Source organism: Hesperophylax consimilis, chromosome 15, assembly GCF_061612785.1.
Source record: "Hesperophylax consimilis isolate HC1 chromosome 15, BYU_Hcon_1.0, whole genome shotgun sequence".
NCBI lineage: Eukaryota > Metazoa > Arthropoda > Insecta > Trichoptera > Limnephilidae > Hesperophylax > Hesperophylax consimilis.
Window position 1 is genome coordinate 21,546,611 of NC_142850.1, and position 23,862 is coordinate 21,570,472.

The following is a 23,862-nucleotide window of genomic DNA, read 5'->3' on the forward strand; positions in this document are numbered from 1 at the left end:
CACATGAACAGTTCGGATGAGGAGACAAGGCGAGACTATGTAGCCGCCCCCTGAGCTCCCCATGACCGGACACTAATTGCGTCATATAGTGATCCAGTTTTATGTGCGCCCCTTCCATTCTGTTTTTAACTGAAGGGAAGAAAAAGAAAGTCAATCTACCCTTCGTCGACCTATCCCATCGCTCTTGCCATACACTCAGCGTTCTATCTCGCATGGCTTTCAATAAGCCAGGAAGGGACACCGCTCCACCGGGTGTCAGTTCGACTCCCAGGTGGACAGCGGCCTTACCTCTTGTCAATGCCTTTTTTGTCAAAACTTCCCTAATTTCCAAGTCAATCGGCAGTGTACCAGCCAGAACCGGTAATGCATCATTAGCCACAGTCCTATATACGCCCGAAAGAGCCAACAGGGGAGTCCGTTGGCCCCGCTTGAGGGCCAAGTGGATCAATGCATTATCCAGCCGGTGCTCCCACACAGAAGCGGCATACGAGACATGCGTCACGTAAACACCCCGAATATAAGGCGAATATGAGGCGAAGTGCCGGAGTCCGCAATCCCCACTCAACCGTTGAGAGCCTTCTCAATTTCAAGAATAGGGCCTGGGCCCTGCTAGAAACGCTCTTGACGTGCGCTAGGAACGAAGAAGATCTATCTAAAGTGACGCCTAAATACCTGGTGCTTTCAACGAAACGAATAGTGGAGCCTCCCATTCTGATGGTAGGGTTTCTGGCACGACTGAGCATACCCTTCATCAAGAGTCCCACGGTCTTATGGGGAGCGAAGTTCAGCCTGTTTCTCTTACCCCATTCAAGAATTTCACGCAGACCCTCTTCTGCTTTACTCTCCACTTCCTTTCTGCTGTCCCCTGAGACCAAAAGAAACTTATCATCCGCGTAGTCGACCGATATGCATCCTTCAGGCAAGGGTAACCTAGAGGAGTCGTCAAAAAGGATGTTCCACAGGTCAGGCCCGAGGACTGACCCTTGTGGACAGCCCATGTTAACGTCACGTATGACTTGAATAGCCAGGTACTTTCCTGTTCCCCATCTCCTTCCCCTCCACACCACCTTCAGTCTCACAACACAAAATACCACATTCGGTGAAGCCGTCGTCTCACTTGCTCTAGACGTTTGGGAACAGTTGACTCTTGTGCGGTAATCACATAAAAGAAGTCAAAAGTTCCTTCATTAAATAAAAATTGATAGTTTTTATCGTATTCTCCATCATCATATCTCTATATATTGGGTGCAATCTCTGTGCGCTGATGTATTAGGGCAGCCAATATAATATCGAAAATAATGTGAATAGTTTTGAAGGAAGTCGAGATTGATTAAAATAGTACACAATTGCTGACCTGTACAAATCGCAAGTGCTCCCCACTGTTGAATTTGGTAGCCACCTCTGGTCTGGAGCCCCAAAATACTTGAAAAAAACACCCCTTGACTGTGCAGAAACGTGCTCTCCGTTTGATAGATTCCACTATTTTAACAAACGGATTGCAATCTTTAGAACACAGGCGTAAGGTAGAAATGCGGTTCTTATCCTACCGGTATTACAATGGAGGATGCTCTGATGAACTATCGTCATTGATTCATTCCTCGAATTCCGGTGACAAGTCGGGAAACATGAATACGACTCGTTCATCAGACAGCGCGACTGTGAAGCTATTTGTAGGCCTCTGTGTTTCCTCCCTCCTACAGTATGGGTCTCTTCAAGTACAGCATCCCCAAAGATGACATAGGCCAGAAGGGAAATTATTTTCACCGAATTCAAAAATATCGGTAGCTCAACAGGAATCCCTGATAGAGTAGAACTTTTGAGTTCGAGTCTCGGTAGCGTAGTCTCTCTTATATCTTATATATTTATATGATTTTTTATTTAAATTTAGCATTGACACTTGACACGTATCACATCATCAAATGATTAAAAACACAATATTTTTAGTGGTGATCCTGTAGCCAGTGTAGAATTACAAAATTATAGATGTTTTGTGGCCAATGATTGGGTATTTAGCCGATGTCTTCAGGTAATTACCTCTGTCGTTGACTAGCTCTAGCGCAGAGCGGCCCTCGGGCCTCGTGTCTTGCCAACAAGCCGTCAGGTAACTTCTGGAGAGGTAGGTGCCCGCTTGGAACTCTAGGTATTAGAAGCACTGAGAGATAAATTGCTAGAAGCGCCGTTGGGGGTGTATCTGCTTGTCCGAAGTGAGCTCGATTTTTCCCACAACAAAAAAATGCTATGTTTTAATTTTTTTATGTGAATGCCGCACAAGTCCTAACTGCCGGAGGCAGTGGGACTATGGCATACAAATTATGGTATGTTGTGAGGCTAAAGGAAGTGGGGAAGGGAATGAAGAAGATAAGGTTGATTGATTGAGCATAAGGAAGTCCTGTTTTAATTCCCCCGTTTTGCATTTCGTCTGTCTGTAAATTTGTTTGTACGTTTCGTTTCCGTTTCAAGACGGTGGCCGTTTTAATGGTTCAGTAAAGATTCTTTTTTTTAAATCGTGGGCTTTCTTAGTGCCATCTTTTCAATATTATGGTACCTACCTGACTGAAGAACTGAAAATAGTTGAATTGTCGTTGAAATAATGACGTTTCTTAGGACAAATTATATAATTCCTTATTCGAAATAAGAAAAAAAATGTTACATAAAATTTGGTTTTGCTTTATTAAATACGTGACAATTCGATACATGCTTTTTTGGAAGTGAGTTCTTCGAACTGTTCCCAGAACTACCAGTATTTATAGCTAGTATATTACTCGCTATGACGCTAATCTTTTTTACCCCTATTGAGCAGATAAACAAGTTCATTGTCCTTTCTTAGGTCTAGCAGTCAGGTCTTATGTAAATGGTGTCATCAGTTTTCTCTCATCAGTAGAGATCACACTTCTAGAGATTCCCTGTTCAGTGATTAGAATCAGTACCTACATGTGAGTTTTGTGGCAGTGTCGATAGCCAATGCCCGGTGCCAATCATGTAGCAAGGTTTTTATTACGTTTAGATTTTTATCTGGTCCATTATGCTGTGATTTGATGTAACCTTGTAGTTAGCAATGTTAGCGTGTTATAAAATAGAAATATATTATGGTACAGCCAATAATAGAAACAAGGGAGACGGGTAATGAATGATTATGAGTATTAAAACGCGCGCACTAAAGTGTCGCCAACATCGTTAGCCCGAACTACTGAAAATCGCATCCACGCAGAAACGGCGCCCCGCCATTGTTTCTACCTTTTCAACAAACACACAACAAACTCGGTAGGTAGAATCGTCGTGGATGAAAATGCATTCTTTTCAACTTTTTGTGGTTATCACGCGTACACGCATTTTTCTGAAAAATGATGACATTACAGCAGTTAATATACGATATGATTGTCGCTCCTATCCAATCGCGATTTGGCGCAGTTGTTAGCGCAGTTGACTCCAGTGTCTGGGGAGGAAGGTTGTATCCTCAGTCAGACTGATTATTTTAAAATATTCAAAATTTAAACAAAATGATTATTTTTTTAAATACATCTTTTAATTTTCTACTGAAAACCATTGAATAGCTCTAAAAATTATTTCGAATCGTGATGAGTAGATTCGAAACCCCACGAAGACCACCGAAACACCCTGTTTCGATTCTCTGATAATATACTTAATCGAATGATATTTTTCATCTTTAACAATTAATTGTTAAAGATGAAAACGCGAATTTCTATTTCCTTATAAAAACAACCATGTTAAAATTTTGATTACTTACAAAAACCAGACAACGTCTTTTGTTCCCTTTTAAAAGCATGAAACAGTCTCGGCTAATTACCAATTATGTTCCTACCTATTGTTTGAAAGAACTCGATCATTTTGAAGTGGACTAAGGGCATCTCGGTTCTGCCCATCACTAATTTGTAATACCTTTGTCTTTTGTATAATGGCCCTTTACTGTGATATTGGAATGGCGGAATAATATCCAACATACTGTAAAATTCTAAGATTACAGATGACAGGTGATAATGAAGAGTCCACGGACAACCATTCATACGCTTTACACATAATATATTTTTGATGTATAGTAAAAAGTTGGGTATTCTAGCGATAGATGGCACCAGCCATAAAGCTTACTCCAGAGTCCGACAGATGTCGCCAGTGTGTAGCAATTGCCTGTGGGGTATCCTTGTCAGACTTCAAGCTTGCAGAAACAGAGAATTACCAACCCTCGGGTAGTGAACAGTATAGCTAAATCCAGACTTAATTTATTGTAACGTAAATACACGCAATGAAGAGTAAAAAACCTTTTACTTAATCAAGAGTTCCCAACACACACTAAATCTGCTAGTAAGCAGAGATATAACAATATTCTTTACAAAAAAACTTGTCTTATCTCACGAAATATTGATAATATCGACTTAGGAGTGGTGTCATTCGATCTAACACGAATAAAAACATAATAAACGATACCTCACTAGACCTATTTTGTAAACATGTAAACATGTTTCGAAAATTCCCCTCCCCTCCCCCTCCCCCTAGAGTCTAGAGGGTGTCCCACACTTTTTTTGGACAGATTTTGTAGATTTTCAATTATAATGCCAATTTTCGTAAATGCATGAATATAGCAATTTATGTTTTGCATTTTGGTACTATTTTACCTGTACTATAAGGGGGGATAAGTTAATGGATCTGCTTCTGCTTGAACATTAATTGCAACTTTTAATTATTGAAGACAAAATTAACCAATCTAACGAAAAAATTTGAACAAAAAAGAAAATAATGTGGTAGTTCTTAGCGAAGTAATAGAAAATATAACATTGAAATGACAGAAGATGGCTGAACTATCTCAGAGGTCTAATCAATCCCCGGCAAGGCAGAGGTCCTGGGTTCAATTCCCAAACCTGACCGAATGTTTTTTTTATTTCTTTTCTGAGTCACATTTTTCGTTTGAGAATAGTTAATATTGTCTTCAATGAATAGAATCATCTCGTTTCAGGAAATACCGCTAATTGAGGAGCGTTTTCACCAAGAGAAATATTTATAAAAACTTTTTTATTTCGTGGGAGAGTTTTGTTAAGTGATCAATCATTCGGGGTCAATATTTTATGATAATTTTTAAATGCAAATTCAATTAACTGTTAGACATGATGAATAATAAGAAAACTCAATTCATTTGTGAAAAGCTATCTTTATTTTAAAAAAAGCCGAAAATTGCAAATGTTGACAAAAGAGAAATATCTACACTTTTGAAAAAAGTTTTCACAAAGGGAAATATCAACACTTTTTAATTCCATAATAAAATCACTATTTATAATAAAAAATAAGTTTATATTTGCTTTCTCATCAAAGGGCCTACTTACACTAAATAACAATAAAATAACTATAAAAAGTCTTAACAGCAGTTGGGTTGACAGAACCATATTTCACTGCCCCAGATTTATCACAATAATTTATTAATTAACTATCTAGTCACTATACCTGCAATATTGATTACCTTTATCTAATCAGAGTAAATAGGAAGTGTCGTGTGTATGATTTCTGTATTATACTGATAACGATTTATAATTAATTATTATATTGCAAGTAAATGTACACATTTTCAAATGATAAAACGTTTTGTATTTCATTTAAATATATATTATCTTAGTCACATTATAATGAAATATATTCGTTCTGATTTGATACCTGATGCAATCTGAACTGCATATTATATTTCTTAAAATATCCACATTGTCATTAAAGGTGTTTGAATTGATCAGATAATGAATCAACGGTATCTAATCTAAGGTGTTGTTTTCTTAGTCTAATTAGCATTTTTTCACCGTAGTACGAGCATCGAGCACGAGCGTGGATCCTTCTACGAGCTGTAAAATTAATTAACGAAATGGTACCTGAAGAAAATTTGAAAATATAATATTTAACATTTATTGTCATTGAGTCACATTTCTTTGGACAAATTGCATAATTCCTTATTTTGCATTAAAAAAAGATACATAAACGGTTTATAATTAAGTAGTTTGGTATTTCAATACCTACTCACAAATCTTACGATTTCGGAGAAAATTTTGGTATTGATTTATGAAATACGAGAAAATTAGAAACATACTTCACATAACTACTAGAAGGGATTATAACTTTGATTGCAGATTGCAGTCGAATAACGCTAATGAAAGATAGAGAAATGCAGTTTAAATTAAGTATCTAGGTGTTTTCTAGAGTACAGTTGCTTTTCAGAACCAGAAACCTGGAAAATCGCTTGTAACTGTCATAATATTTCGTGTAATTTGTATTCCAAGCGTGTAATTTCTTCGTAAGTGTAATGTTGAGGATGTGCATGCGCACGTTTCTTGTTTATACGATAAGTATCTGAATGTTTATGACTTGTTCATAGCCTGTTATAGCTTATTACAGTATTCTCTTCGACAACTTAAGTATGTAGTAGTGGTATTTTTATTATTGGTTTGCCTCATAATATTATAATATAAGACAAGTGATATCCTTGTGTGCTGTACCTTGACCGCATACAAATCAATTGAAGAGTCATCAAGTCGACAGGCCACGAGTTAAATTATGTCTCGGATTCTTGCTTCGTTATGTTTTACAGGCACCTACAAATTAATGCTGTTTTGAATAAATAATTTCAATGAAAATAAAATTTGATGAAACAAACTTTGAAAAAGCTCTATAAATAAATAAAGCCAACTAAGGACGGGTTGTTTCAGAGAATTTGAACAATTTTTCAAATTTATAAGTTCATTTTCAAGTTCTGTTATTATTTCAGCTCTAGCAAGTAACTGGTCCATAATGATATAGTAACAGAGCTTCAATAGGACATTCACAAAAACGTTGAAATTTGATGAATTGTTCAAATTTCATGAAACAACCCATCCTAAGTCATCAATATCAAACTAGAGGTGGGTCCTATGAGTACTTTTCGTTACTGGGTACAATGAGTACAGGTACAGAGAAATACCTGGTAAAAATACCGGTGACAAAATACTCACCAATAATAAGTATTTAATACCGACCTGAGGATTGATTCAGAATACGTATAAATGCACTCGCATAAATTCTGCCCCCATATTCCCCACAAATTTTCTACGTGAGCTTGATTCCCCCAATCACAAATACCCAACGGGTATAGCCGTCAAAAATACCCGTCGAAAATACCTATCAAAAACTACCCAATAAAATTACCTATCAAAAATACCCATCACAAAAAAATACCCATCAAAAATACCTATCAAAAATACATACTTAAAATACCCATCAAAATACCTATCAAAAATACCTTTTAAAAATACCCATAAAAAATACCTATCAAAAATAAAGTACCTATTAAAAATATTTAGTCCCGATATAAAATACTTATGAGTATTTTGGAACCAGATATTTTGGAGATCTGTCACAAGTACAAAGTATCGCATGGAAATTCCCGGTACTTTTACTGGGTACGATAAATACGCCTCACCTCTATATCAAACGGTGTTTGGAAAATGAAGAGCGTTTTACAAAGAGAGATTTCTCCCCCAAACGTTTTTTTTATTGTGTTGTGTTTAAATGTGTTTGTAATAGTTATACCGTGTTGCGCGCGTTAATCTCCTTAGGTCCGGTATTTCAGTATAACGATTAGTGAAATCAATGTGGTTTTCGGCGTTTAGTTTTGATGTAGCCCTCAAGTACCGGATACCAACAAATGTTAAGCGTAGGCCCGTAGTCCTTAGGATTTTTGTGGATTTCACGCATACCTAATTTCGGAGACAATTTCTACACTTTCTTGACGTACTGTAGTACTATTTTTCATAGATAATATGTTTACCTACCTACTCAGTTTATAGAACGAATAAAATTAATGTTATTTTTATCAATAATAATTCCTTTCCACGACAGCACCTAATTATTTTTCATGATTCACGATCAATTTGTTTGATCGAACAGCAATAAATCATTAATTATTCTGTACCCGTTCTTCCACTCACACGTGCTGAGCCAAAGGTGTGTTCATAATTACACACGAATTACAGGTAAAACCAACAGATATCACGGTAGTTGCACCAGTAATAGTCCGTCAACAAATTCTAGAAATTTATTAAAATGGAACTAATTTTTTTTCTTCAATTTATTTTTCGACGCCGCTTCTAGAATAAATTAGACTAGATAAAAAATCTCAGGTTATCTTTGAAATAAAAATTAAAACATTATTTCAGCAATACATGTATTCTTTTTTTACCATTGTAATGCTTTGTTAACAGGCTTTTAAGTAGGCAATTAATAAAGCATAAATCACTCGTTTTATATTTTCTTTTCTGCACGAAAAATGAGTATTGCTAATTTATTAAAAAAATCAAGTTTTTGGTAATCTGGTTAAAAACGGGATTGCAGGCCGTTTCCGGATAAAATTTTAGTAAATTCCTAAAATATTGGAACATGTGTTTATGCCTTGATAATATAGACGAAATGCGGAAATATTAGGATCGAATGAAAAAGTATTCGGACATCGTGATAATACGTTTTTATTTTACAAAAAGTTTATTAGGAAACCTATCAATTCATTCGTTAAGGGCCTGCAATCCCGTTTATAATTTGAAGAGATTCTTTATAAATTAGCAATATTCATTATCAGTAATTTTTCTCCGTGTGTGATCTCTCAATCCACCTGAATAAAACTAGGCATTGCATCCAGTTACCTAATTATTATTATACTAGCTAAGTGTTGCTGGGGGTTATCCTTAGGAGATATACATATACCACTGAGGATTTTTTTGAGATTTTTCTGTAGGCCTGTTTCTCTTAAGGCGAAGCTTAACGCCAAATCACTATTTTGATTAATCTTTATAACGAATTGGTGTACATTATGAATATTACAAAATATGCTTCGCTTGAGTAGAATACAAATAAAAAATAAATTACTTAATAAAAAATATAAATACAAACTATTAAAAAAAAATATTTTTTCAATAGAAATGTATGAACGCACAAAGGAAACAACTTTTAAAAATACAGTATTATAGCTAAGATTATCTGTGACAGTTTCACTTGATTAACTTTTTTGCTTTCTTATAAAATTATTTACAAAATAAATAAAAACCAGTTTTTTGCTTGAAATCGAACGTTTCTAGACTCCGTTTGTCAAGCGATTTTAATGCCTATTACCTACATTATAAGGTATGCCAAAAATATACACATTTTTGGCTTGTAGCTTCCTCGGTTTTGCCAGCGTTAGCAATGATAAAAATATTTTTTACGACTTGATTTCAAAACATCGACTTTTCTCCACTTGTGTAAATATAATATCCATGTATTATATATATAAACCTTACGGAAGAAATCCTCTAAATGATGAATTGAAAACCCTATAAAAATCTGTGTCGTAGTTTAGAAGAACTAAGCGTACAAACAGACAGACGCGGATAGCTACTTTGTTTTATACTATTTAAAGATTTCTGATACAACCTCATTCTTCTTTATCAACCCGAATCAGACAGGAATTTTGATGTCGGTGGTCCACCGTCAGTTGTGATTCATTATTGACTTTATCTCAAAGACAGAGGACAGATCTATCTAGAGAACATTATGTCGGTACCAGCACGTTTCTAAGCCATTTGATCGAAAAAGTTTAAGTCTAGACTTTCTTGAAACTCTCTCGAGATCGTTCAGCTTTAAACGTGACTAGGGAATTCTCAGAGGTCTCCTTTTGAACGTCCTCAACTATTTGTCAAGCTTTTGGCTCGCCACCAGACTGATCTTTTCAACGGAGAGCCTTCTGGAACTTTGGGAATTGATTAACGCTTAGCATTTTATTTTAAAGTTATGTATATTATAGATAATAGCAAACAATAATACATTATAATTCCATCTCTGAAGGAATCCGTACACGGATATGCAATACTATCTTTAATGTATCACAAAATTTCAATCTCTGGAAGTTATGCTAAAAGTTCAGGGACACAATCTATGGCTTGACTATAATAATTAACAAAAGTGAGTCTGGATGATCTATACCTATGCTTATCTATGCCAGCGATAGTTAAGCATAGATGTAGATCATTTTGAGACTTGAACTCTCGACAAAATATTCTTTAATCTTTTTGTTATTTGTTATTGGGGTGTTATGCCGTTAGTGATAACACATCTGCCCTGATGATGGACACTGCAATCAAATCTGAACACACAGGTTCTTCCCAACCTTCCTCTTCCCCATATCTTTCCCTTCAGCCTCGCAATTAGTCAATTGAGGTACGTTTTGATGCTGAAGGGGAAAAAGATGCAGTATTACCACTAGCTCCGGATAGTTAAGAAGTTAGGATTCTTGTGCATTATTCACATTAAAATAAAAACAAAAAACTGAAGAAATTATCTATCAAATTTAGGAATTGTGACAGGATTCTAAGCCATTTCCATGTCCTGTTAATTGGGCATTATGTGTTTTTTAAACCCAAAACTTTTCTTTTTATCTACATTCTCGAAAGAATTATTTCAAAGTCGTAATATAAATTTGAGTTAGAGGATGACCAGGACTTACTGCTCCTTCCTCCCCTCTTATCACCCGATGCCTCCACCGTTCGCAGTGCCCCCTAGGGGGTGTTACCCCCCACTTTGGAAGCCTTGGTCTATGGCAGGGCTAGTTTAGTCTTTTTGTCGTTGTAAAGGGCCAGGCCGAAATATTTTAGGCTCGGCGGGCCAGGAAGCAAACTCAAAGACAACTAGGTAATTTTACTTTATCAGAAAAACAAGTCTTCACCTTTTATAATATATATTTATACATACGGAGAATATAGATATAAAATATTGCTAATTTATTAAAAATCTCTTCAAATTAATCGTATTTCGGATAAAAACGGGACTGCGGGCCTTTGACGAATAAATTAAGAGGTTTTCTAAAACACGAATGTGTTATGGCGATGTCGGAACGCGTGTTCATAAAAATTCTAATATTTTTGCATTTCGTCATTGTGTACTATCAGGTCAAACGCAGAAATCCGTGTTTTATTATGAATGTACTAAAAGTTTTTCAGAAAAATGGCTTGCTCTCTCGTTTTTAATAGGATTTTAACAAATCAGTGATATTTACCTTTTCTCCGTGTAATATTTATATGTTATCATAAGTACATAATTAAAACGAATGAAATATTTACGGTTATGATTGTTATGTTATCATTGAAAAATTTATTGAGGCATGTATAAATAACCAACTATTTTATTTATTTTTTAGTAATCAACAATAACCAAAAAAACGTTTTTCAGTTCACTTTTTATCAATTTGAAGGCAAAATTTAATATTATTTGTAAACAGGTTCAAGAGTAATATTTCTAATCTCTTTTGCATTCGAATGACTAATTTTATTAAAAAAAAACACATTTTATAGTGATTTATTTTTGGGGTACTATGCCGTGCGCCGTGCATACCTAAAATATTTTGGCATAATACCCCAAAAATAACATATCAAATCATATCACACGCATTTTTGTTTGCCATTTTTTTTTGCTTTGGACACTTGCTCTATTGTTATTTGTTTTGTCACAAAGATTTGGATACCTGTTTTTTGCAAATGACAATTTTGACGATGTTTCGACCAATGCATTTTCTTTTAGTACGCAATATAAATTTAATTTTTAAGTTTTAAAATGTATATTTTCATTATAAGCTCGCGGACCGAATTTGGCCCGCGGGCCGTAGTTTTCCGAGCCCTAGTCCAGGGTCTAGATAGCAGATTTGAAGAGTTTCGACTTTGCACGTTCTGAATTGTACCGTCAGCAAAATCACGACCAGCCTCTTTTTATCGGCGACATAAAACAAGATGTGACGAAGCAATTTTTATATTTTCCTATTTAAATTATGTACGTGATTTTCATTCTATAGTAAGTTTACTTTATGTATGTACTAGTCGATGTGTACCTGGCGTTGTTGGGGATTACATATACCATCATGGAATTTTCTGTAGGCCCTTTTTAGAAATACAATTCCGTAGTACATTATTTTGATATATCTCATAAGGGTTAGCCAGTGTTAGCAATGTAAATGTCCGATTTTTTTTTACTACTTCATTACAAAACATCGACTTTTGTCCACTTTCTATAAATATAATATCCATCTACATAATATATAAACCTTCCGGAAGAAATTCTCTAAATAATAGTGAAAACCCTAAACTACACTAGTACTCTACCCAAACCAGCCTCAATTATAAACCATAAATATTTTAAGTAACGTTTTTTTTCTATTTAAAATAACACAATTTGTCCAAAGAAATGTCACCATCTTAAGGACAATTATTTTTTTGAAAGTTTCTTCAGGCCGGTAGGTACCTAATATTTATTATTCCGACCATAAATATTTTAATTAACGTTTTTTTACTATTTAAAATTACACAATTTGTCCAAAGAAATAATAATAATAATAATAATTGGATGACGAAATACGTTTACTACTTACATCTAGAAGTAATATTGTTTAAATCTTGTGTTGTTTCTTTATAAATTATTTACCTTAATACTATGTACATAAATTGAACTAGAATTCCCTCACCAAACACAAGAGCATTGTCTCTTTATGGTGAGGAAAGGCTACTTTAATTTCTATTGTTTTATATCTTTTTTTTATCCTGTATACTTATCTATGTAAAAATATATGTTTTCAAATATTAAAAAAAAAAAAAAAAAAAAAAAAATGACTTGTATAGCGCCGTTTTGTGCAAAATCACCTCAAGGGCACTGTAAAAACTTATAATACATTTCTACAGTGATCTATGTTATAACATAACTTAACTATTTATGGAGATAATATACAGTACAATACTTACCTGGTAGGTCACTTGAGATTAATACTTAAATAACATTATCTAATTGTTTATTAGCGAAATTTAGATCCTACAGGATGTAGGACATAATTGGAAAATTGAATATAACTGGACTTTCTCTTAGGAATGGTATATTTAATATAAGGGTACGACAGCTTAAAAAGGTAAGTTTTTAGTTCAGACCTGAATTCTGTTGGACTTGTTATGGATCTTAGTTCCGGAGGGACTTTATTCCAAGCCTTCGGCCTAGATACTCCGAAAGCGCGATCACCAAACTTAGTATTTGGCTTTCGCTTAGGTTCTATCAGTCTGCCTACAGCTGATGATGTTGCTGATCTAAGAGTTGACTGCCTCAGACCAGTGTTTTCCGGGACGCATAGTTCAGAGATGTAGGGTGGGGCCATTTCATTGATGGATTTAAACACCATCTAGCACAGTTTGTTCATTCACCATCTAGCCAGTGAAGGTTACGAAGGTGTTCTGAAATGTGCGAATATTTTGAAACCCCGGTTATGAGCCGTGCTGCTGCATTAAACACAAATGTCACCATCTTAATAACAATTCTTTTTTTTTAAGTTTCTTCAGGCCGGTAGGTACCTAATATTGATTATTCCGTACTACTTTTACTACGTAACTATTTTTCTAAACTACAAAATCCGTTGCGTAGTTTAGAAACTTTGTTTTATACTATTTAGAGATTACATAGGTACTGTGTTTCTTTCATACGGACGTAATGACTTTATGTTTACAATAAAGTAGGTTCGTTTAAAACTTGGACAGGTTTATCAACTTTTTTAATTTTCAAAAATACCCAATTCATTACAGTGTCATCAGAAATTATTGAAATTACCTTCTATTAAATAGATTTTCTTCCAATAATATTTAGGTACTAATGACAATGAGCTTCTAATATTTACGTGTAAATGACAGCAATTAATGAACGCTATTGTGTTAAATTATTTGAAAAACATTTTACAAATTCTACATTGGCACAATACTCATCGTGTTTTTGGAGTTTCCTAATTCGGTAATCAAAGGCTTTATAATAATAGGTTGCAATTCTTTGAAAAGTGTTAATGTATATTTGACCGACATTTGAATGCAGTAATGAGGTTGGTATTTACAGAATGACTCATTCTGCGTATTAAAGTATTAATATTTAGCTTGACCTATAAGTGCAAAATAAATTATTATTTCATGTTTGTTTTTATAAAATAACGTCTTGTGGTAGCAGAAGTCGGGGACGCCCGAGAAAGACATGGCACGACCAAGTGAATCAGATACTTGAGTCGGGCCATGTCAGGAGTCAGAACAATAAAAGAGTATGTATGAGACGATGTATGAATGTGAATGAGGCAAGGAGTGTGTGTCAAGACCGAGTTGTTTGGCGGTCCGTCCTCTCTGCCTACCCCTGCGGGGAAACGGCGTAATGGTTAGTTAGTTAGTTAGTTAACGTCTTGTGGTTTTGGCTAATAATATCTGCACACTTAACTTAGACTCTGAGTAACAATATTGTTACTTTGATAGAGCGGCAAGATGAAACAGTTCTTGAAATGGCTATAGCTATGTTTTGTAAACAGATCAATAGAGCCACTTCCTCCACCATAATAAATTTGTTAATACCATAGTCCCACTGGTCGGAACTGGCAGTTACTACTCTTATGCAAACGAAATATACGAAAAATATTGTAATTTATTTTAAAATCTACAGCGGACTCGCAAACCGGCACCAAATGCAAAATAGGCAAATGCAAAAGATAAAATAATAATTTTCCTAGTATTTCTTCGGAACGTTCTGCTATCCATAAATGGTCATATTGCAAATTGAAATACCGGGAAAAAACCCACATTATCGAACAGTCGGGGATATTAACCCTTAATTACTGCACTTACATATTATAAAGGTAGTGCTAACGACACCCCGATGACCGAGAGACCTCATTAAACCCATTAATAAGCCGATTAGCCCCCACCTACTATATAAAACTGGTCCCAAGTGGCAGTCTTGCGGTACCCCCTGTCACTTGAAATCTCCATTGATAAATAGACTTCATTCTAATATTGTCCGTGGTCGAGTACACTTCTCCAATATTTTAACAAGTGTGGTGCAATCTGGACGGCAAATAATATTTATTATTATCGCTAACCTATTTCTTGATAGTGTCAACGTTATCAAAACGTAATATACCATTACCGTTCGTTATCGCATTTCAAGGTGTTCAATAAACTGTGTATTATTTTATGTTCATTGCAGTGGCGAGTTAGACGATTCTGAATTCCAGAAATATTGACATTTTGTGTTGTTTTGAAACAAAAAACCTACTCGGTTTGTGCTGTGTGCTGTAAAACAAGGTGCGTACCATATTTTTTTAACGGATTTAGATTAGTCCTCATAACTCATAATATCAGTAAATATTATTGAGCCGCCTTCAATAATCTTATCTTACGCGATGTGTTCTGCTTTAATGGCTTTACCTGAAGATTACGACTAAACATAGTTGGGTTTTATTTTTACATAATTTAATTCTTTATAAGTTATAAATGTGTAAACTTTTCATATTTAGTGTAATATTTAAAAAAAAGAGTAAAATGTACGCATTTTTAATCATTCGTGTTTAATAGCTATGATTTTATGTGTTTGTTATTTCAAAATTATCTAAAGGTGTGGTGATTAGGTACTTTACTTGCTTACTACTTTTAAAAACAAATTGTTATTATTGTTTGAAATAAAAAAAAATATTTTTACCTAGACATCTTAAAGAAAGTTTTCCGTTTGCTTTAATTACACTGAAAGCTGTCAGTTTTCAACAATTTAGTAATTATTATTTAGTATGAGTTTTTCCAGTTGAGTATAAACTTTAAAGAATTCATAATCTGGTCCTACATAGATGGCGCTAATTTAATTGTATGTTATGCTTTAAAATATTAAGACGAATTAATTGTTTGCGCCCGTATATACGCAATATTAATATGAACAAATAGTTTTGTCCCTGTAAACACTCAATTCTCTCACGAGAGGCATACAAATACAACATTGAATTGAATCATCGATACATTACTGTATTTGTATGCCTCTCTTGAAAGAATTTATTTTTTATACAGACAAAACTATTTATTCATATTCATACTGCGTATGTACGGGCGCAAACAAATAATTCGTCTTAATATTATAAAGTATAACTTTTAAAAAGCCTAATTTAATCAACGCCATCTATGTTACATTCTAACGAACGTTGCGTTTAACCTTAACCCAGTTTTGTGAAATCGTCATCTAGGCATAAATTATTAAATTGCAACAAGCATTCATTATTATCGACGGATATTATTTTTAAACCTTATTTTCGAGATTCTAGTCAGGATATTTTGCATCGATTTATTTAAAAACCCTCGTAGATACAGTTTTTTATACGCTGGTTTAAAAAATCAACTGAGGATTGAACCTTCCTCCCCAGGGACTAGCTATTAGCTTTTGTGAACTTTTAAAATGTCTTATTAACTGCTGTAATGTAATCAAATTTCAGAACAATGCGTATTTTCCGTGTGATTGCCACCAAAAGATGATATAATGCATTGTCATGAGAACGACTGTATCTGCCGAGTGGTAACCGGATAACTCATAAAAATGACAATTCAACACACCTTTAAAAAGTGATATAAAGTCATGAAAAATAATGCTACATAAACTAGGTTAAACAGGTGACGTAGGTAACTATTCAATCAAGTTTTTGTTTCGTCACTTTTAATGTCTTTCACTTTGTTTCAAATGTTTATTTAATTGTCATTTTGATCAGTTATCATGGAACCCTGCCGAGTTTCAGCTTGAGTTGAGTTGAGTTCGAGCATTAGATGTCGAAAAGTGGGTTAATTTATACTTGCAAGATTTGCATTCAGTCTTTCACGAAAACACAAGTGAAATTGAAATACATACGTATTTTAAAAATATAGGTTTTTCTTGACATTAGTCTTGACGTTATGTTCTTTTCTTGACAGTATTGCCTTCCAATAGTGACATGAATGCTAACATTAATTTATACTTATTGGTTCCGATTAAAATTACCGTTTTTAGCTTTGTCTAAAATCATTAACCGTTATTGATTTCCAAAGGGTCAAAGAGGCATATTAATGAGAGTAATTTGTAGAACAATGGTAACAACGCATTAGATGTACAGTTATTGCTAAGAACGTGGGTTCAATTCCTGATTCGATCCACTAATTAACTGGTCTCGAAGTTGCAAAGCTGTTAATTGCGTATGAGAAAATTATTTCACCCGTACAAGATGTATGTGACTACAGGGCGTATAAAGGAGTTAAGAAATATGATTTTTGATATAGGTATCTAAAATTTAAATAGACCTTTTATAAAATTTGATGAAGGTACACACATTCCGTTGAAATGTTGCATCTCATTGCATTGTAAACAATGTGTATTTCTTGGCAGAAATATTATGGTTGTCGGGGTTGAAAAATAGGATCGGGATTTTTATATTTTTTTATATTTGGAGCAACAAAGTGTCTAGGGTCTTTTTATAGCTAGTGACAATATCATAGGTAACATTGTTGGAATATTTTGAGGCTGTCTCTAGTTTTTTTTAACCACTCGGGCAACATACGCTCGTGTCATCAAATATTCAAGCTTGAAATTCAATTTCAAATACATTCCGCTATTTTTTTAACGTATCACAAAATGATATACTATTTTTGAAAGCAGATGGAATAAATACTCTTTCACATTTTGATTTTACAAACTTATAAATGCAATTAAATTAAAATTTTGAGCTCAAATGTAGCTAAAGTTTAAAAAATCACTTACCGTTTGATTTTGTCAACTTTCATGGGGGCGTCTACGGTAAACTTTTAAATTTAAAAATTAAGCTTGGTGTTCTCTTTATATATAGATATTATATATGTCTGATCATGATAGAAACGCAGATTTTTATGATGACGTATCATTTGGTGACAGATATAACACTAAGTGACCCTAGTGGTTAAGATGGTTTTAATAGGTAGAAACAGTCTTTTGAAGTACTTAAGCCTAGTTGTTTCTCGGAAATTCAAATGTAACATTGTTATCAAACGGCCAATTTGTACCCATTAAATGCCGAATCAAAGTCCGTTTCAGCTTTTCAACAAATTGTGATCTGCAGAAGAGGACAACTATCATATAGTATATTTGATGACAATGTTACATTTGAATTTCTACGAAAAAATTGGACCTTATTGTTATTAGTAAAAAAAGGGACAGTAAAAAGGTAAACACACTCTAATATTTCATAAGTTTTTAAAGTGTGTTCTTTTTATTAAAAACTATTTGTACCCCACCACGCGCTGCTGTGTCTCAGTATATCTGTGCAGATAGAGAAAGAATAGCGCGTGTTGATCTTTCGTCCAATAGATGGCGCTGTTTTTTTAAAGAAAAAAAACCTTTTTTTACTTGTCACAGGTGACATCTATATAATATAGATATATAAAAACGTTGTGTCAAAATTTCAAAGCAATCGGCGAAGAACTTTCAGAGATTTAAGATTTTGAACAAACGAACATTTACATTTTTTTAATATATCGTCACCTTAAAGCAATAGTGGGATATCTTCGAAAAATACACTTTTGAGATAAGTATGCAGTTCGATGTAAAATTTTGAGCTCTACATGATGCATTACTGGGATATTTTGTAAAAAAAAAATTGCCAGTGTTACAAGTAAAATCTCAGTATTGAAATGTTCGGTCACTCAGAGCAACACTGAGATATTGATGTTGTCCCACTGTTGCTTTCAAAGGGTCGTTTAAAATACTGAAATAAATTTATTGTCTCACTGTAGCTCTATAGTTTTCAACAAGTTGGGTGATCTTGGAAGAGAAACATAAATAAACTGAAGGTGAATACTGGTCAGGAGTATGTAGCAAAGGAAAAATACGCAGAGCAAAACAAATTAAGCCTGTACTGTGTACTAATTGTAAATACAAATGTTCTGAATCTGTTTAGGAAGTTGATCGACTAAAATATTTTAATATTTATGATTCCATGAATGCTAGCTAATAGTGGTTATTATTTTGAGAGAGATGGACAAAACATACGTATGTGTAAGATTTTTTTATGGCAACCTTAGATATAAGCAATAATACCATAAGCACTGCATTAAAAAAGAAAACAGACAGCTTCCTGCGAAAGGATGATTTAGTTGATGGTGTTATGAATCACATCAACAGCTTTAGTAGAGTGGAATCGCACTATTGTCGTGCAGGATCATCTCGGATCTCCAAATATCCAAAAGATGTACAATTTGTACAAATAGAAGTGTGTCTCGGTAGGTAATCTCTATGTTACACACTCTACATACAATTCAATACCAAATTCAATATATATTTTTTTAAACCAAAAAAGAACCTTTGTGGATTTTGTGTATAATACAAATATAGTACTGCAAATGAGATATTAGAAAAAATAATAATATTCTGAACACATTCAGAATGTAAAGCTATCTCGACAAGAAAAAGATAAAAAACATTACCAAGACCACTGATGATACTGTAGTTGCCATTTATGACTTTCAAGCTGTTATGCCGTTGCCAAATGGCAATATATCTATAAGAGCAAGTTAAACGTTATAACTTCTGTATTTACAATACCAAACACGACAGGGCCATTGTTACATGCGGCATGAGGGTGTAACTGAAAGATGCGAAATCGAAATATCTACCTGCGTGTACACATTTTTAAAAGACCTTTGCCAGGGGAAACGGGAAGTGATCTTTTATTCTGATAACTGTGTGGCACAGAATAAAAACAATTTTATTTATTTTCTATGTACATGCATGCACTATGAACACTTGATATTCAAATCATTACCCATATATACCTAATTGTTGGGCACTCAGAGAACAAAGGAGACTCCATTCATTATTGCATCGACAGAGAAAAGGTCATGGTTTTAAAACGAGGCCTAATATTTATTCCAACGGAGTTAGCGATGATCATAAAGTGTTTCAAGAAGAATGAACCTCGTTATAAGTTAACAGAAATGGAAACAACGGACTTCATTGACTGGAAGAAGGTATGTGAGAAGACTGGAAAAAAATTCTCAATAAACATGGACAAAAATAAATGTATTTGGAATAAAGTTAAGATTTTACAGATAACTGAAGACGAATCGTTAGTTATCAAATACAAAAGCACCTACGCCGAGGATCCATTTAATCAGAGCATTAATGTGAGAGAGCGACTAAAGAATGTTCGGAATGAGAATAGTATAATTCTAGGACCAGCTTATACAGTTCCACCTAAAATTCCACCGAATAAAAATCGTGATTGCTTATTTGTTTGCCAAAGTGGTGTTATACCAAAAAAACCTCATTATTTGTTTTGAATTAATTAATACTGCTAATACAGACTGCGATGTACAAGAAGAAAATAACGATGAAGGTTCATTGTAGGTTTCCAGGGAATCAACACATATTTATAATAAAAACACATAAATTTGTTTTTGACCACGATAGTTTTATTTTCACTCTACCGGTTTCGGAAGATCCCTTCCTTCGTCAGGAGAATATTTAAAACTCCTGACTAAGGAAGGAATATTCTCCTGACGAAGGAAGGGATCTTACCGGTTTCGGAAGATCCCTTCCTTCGTCAGGAGAATATTTAAATATTCTCCTGACGAAGGAAGGGATCTTCCGAAACCGGTAGAGTGAAAATAAAACTATCGTGGTCAAAAACAAATTCATGTGTTTTTATTATAAATTATGATGAGCCACAAAGTGAATGGTTTTTACAATTACGCTACACATATTTGTTTTATTTTTTTGTTCTTAAAGTTTTCTGTAAAAAAAATTACATACTTTTTTATTCTAAAGGTTTTCTGTTATTTTTGATACATACCTACTTTTATTCTTGGTTTTCTGTTAATTTTGTTACATACTTTTACCCTTAAGGTTTTTCTGTTATTTTTGTTACATACATTATATAACGCTTCTCATAAATAAATTTATAAGCACAAATATATTTTTTTTTCATTTTTATTCCACCTTACTATCGTCAATTGTCGTATTGACAAACTATAGGAGTGAGTGGGTGTGTACTGTTGAAAATGTATTTATTATTATAAACATCATTACTATGCTACACTGAGATAATTTGAGATGATTACCAAACACTCCACGCAACAGTGAGATATTTCCAGATTTACGTATACTTTGTCAAAATTAGTATGAAAAAATTAATTATTTTTCTATTATTACAATTTTGTGTTGATGTTAAATAATTTACCTCTCTTATACTATATCATTAATCTGCAAGATTAGTTAATTTGATGCTGCTAGAGCTCACGCAAACCTAAAAGTCCTATTATCTCAGAACACCATTTTTCAAGATATCTCACTATTGCTTTAAGGTGACGATATATGTATAGATGAACTTTTTTCATATTCAGTGGCATTATCTTTTCTGAAGTTGACTAGAAATGCATTTGTGTGAGCACTGTGTTCGACTCAACTCTGGTAAAATTAATATATTTTGCAAATCGATAAATCGGTTTCAAATAATAATATTATGCATTCCATTATATTATTCTTTTAATATTTTTCCCATGGAATGCTCCACTCTGTATTTACGTAATGTGAGATGCGTGATCTTGTTCGCCTCTGTCAATGCCAATGTTCCTTCAAGTTGCGAGTAACTACTTAGTACCTTAGTAGTACCAAGCCAGTACTTACCTACACAAATTAGCTGCCACGGATCGTGCACTTATTGAGTTTTATCGTTTTGCTACTGAACAGTTAACATACCAACACGACATCTTCTGTGCTTCTTTCTTACTATATACGAAGATAAATAATTACTTAGTCATAGTGTTTAAATTAGAGGTAATAATATTTCCCACAATACAAAATATGTAGCACTAATCTCAGAGGATGAATTATTGTAATTCAGAGTTTTTTTTTACATAATACTGTACCTGTACTCGATTAAGTATTTTTAAAATCCGACATATTATTAAAACAAGGCTTTTTTTCTCTTTCCAGGCTGGACCCACCTGTCTTGACGTCATCAGCCTCCATGGAGGGGAAGAAGATGGCGCCGCCCCCCCACCAGCACCCCGCCCGCCCCCTCCAACCGCACCCCCTACCCAACCATGGGGAGAACCACTATTCCGACTCCCCCCAGTACACCCAGGTCATGCAGCAGCCCCCGCACCACATCAACCCCAACACAGTCATACACCAACCCCCAACCAGACCCCAACACCCACAATCTATCGGACCGCGATCTCCACTGCTTGAAAACCACCAAGACCTCTACGGAACCAGACAACCCACTGAACTAGCCAGGCAATACGCCTTACGAGAGCAGCAACAACAACAGCAACTCGCTAATCAAAGACTAGAACATCAGCAACGTTCAGTTCCTATGATCAATTCTCCGTATTCTCTTCAACAGAGCCCGTCAAGCGATCCTATACTAACAGCACCAGTCCCACCAGGGTATAACGCCTCAGTACATCAAGCTTATTTACGCAGAAATCAGCACCAACTCGGAGCAGATCATCAACAGATCTATCAAAACCATCAAAGCATCTACCAACCGGCCTCCCAACAACAACAGCAAAGAGTTGAACAACAAAGAGCCGAACAAAGAGCTGAACAACAAAGAGCTGAACAACAAAGGATATACCAACCATACACAAGCAGAATACAACAACCGAACTACATGTCATCAGGACACAGTCACACACAGCTGTTAAGGCAGCAATACAACGATCTCCAACAGATGAAATTGCAACAGCAGATGCAGTATCAAAGCCAAGCTCAAATTCAGCAACAGCAAACATTTGCCCAAAGGCAGATACTGCACCAACACTTGCACAGCCGACAGCAATCTCAACAGAATCTGTCACAGTATGGTACGTCTCCAAGTACGGCGCAGCTCAACGAAGTCAATGCTCGATTGAGTTCTGCTAAGAAGCATGAAGCCATGATATCACCAGATGAATATGCAAACCATCCAGCTAATAAGATGAGTCAAAATCAAGCTAAACAATCTTCAGTGTCACCTGTGAGCAAGACGTCCGATCCCTTGAGCAGTCCAAGTACAAAGTCTCCCAGTGGATCTGAGAGCAGGAGAAGTAGCAGTGGTACTTCTCAAGCGTTGAGGTCTCCAATTGCCCAGAGGCCCCCGGCAGCGCCAGTTACTAAAGCCGGGTGGCTGTACAAGCAAGGCTCTGATGGACTGAAGGTTTGGAGGAAGAGGTGGTTTGTGCTCTCCGAGTACTGCCTGTTTTATTACAAAGGTAAGTCACATTGGTTCTCGATTCTATTCTACTATTAATTTAGTTTTTGTTACTGGCTGGATCTTTAAACTAGGAATTAAGAAAACAATTTTCAATTTGGGAGGCTGGTACGGGTACCGCCGCCCCGGGAATCATTTATTGGATAACTTATGCCTGTGTCATATGTCACCCCAAGTGGTTCGGTACGTTAACATAAAACCAGGTCTTGGTGGCGGATGCCTGGTGGCGGACACCCATGCAATTCGTGGCAGGCTGGATCGGACTCCAGCCGGACTCTCTCGACCCATGCACCGCAGTTGGAGGGATGAATTCATATGTCTCAGTAGTGGTCAACGTGTCACTCCTGGACACGTTGACCACTGATTTCTATCCACCCTCTTTTCATTCTACGCACGGCAACAGACGTGCATCTGTGCACCTCCTTTCGCTTGCTCTTTAGCTATAGCTTAATTTTTTTTAATTCATTCCAGGACAAGAAGAAGACAAACTCCTTGGCTCCGTGTTGCTACCTTCCTATGTGGTATCGTTGTGTACCGGAGATGAGAAGGGACTGAGGAAGTGGTCGTTTAAATGTGAACACGCCAACATGAGGACGTACGTGTTGGCAGCGCCAGATCAGAATTCCATGGATCACTGGGTCAAGGTACTCACCATGGCAGCTCTGATGCAGGACGGAAGGTAATAATCAATTGTACGCTTCGTAGTAGTGTGGGTGAATACATGGTTTCATACTAATAATAGTTTATGGCCCACCCCCTTTGTTTCTATTATCTATCGTCTCCTTACGAATTTAGTATAATTCACAGTTTCTACC

The 23,862-nt window shown here is 35.1% G+C and overlaps 1 protein-coding gene across 15 annotated transcripts in view; it reads left to right on the forward strand.

Moving 5' to 3' along the window:
• The window catches only part of LOC149417485 (uncharacterized), a 180,193-nt gene that overhangs the window by 124,459 nt on the left and 31,872 nt on the right, over positions 1-23,862 (forward strand). For all 15 annotated transcript variants that reach the window (XR_016303315.1, XR_016303313.1, XM_089640322.1 and 12 more), the window contains 2 exons: positions 21,784-23,048; positions 23,519-23,726. Coding sequence is in view for 13 of the 15 variants with exons in the window: in XM_089640322.1 (XP_089496448.1) it covers positions 21,784-23,048; positions 23,519-23,726 (1,473 nt within the window). In the remaining 2 variants the exon portion in view is untranslated. The remainder of the gene's footprint in view (positions 1-21,783; positions 23,049-23,518; positions 23,727-23,862) is intronic.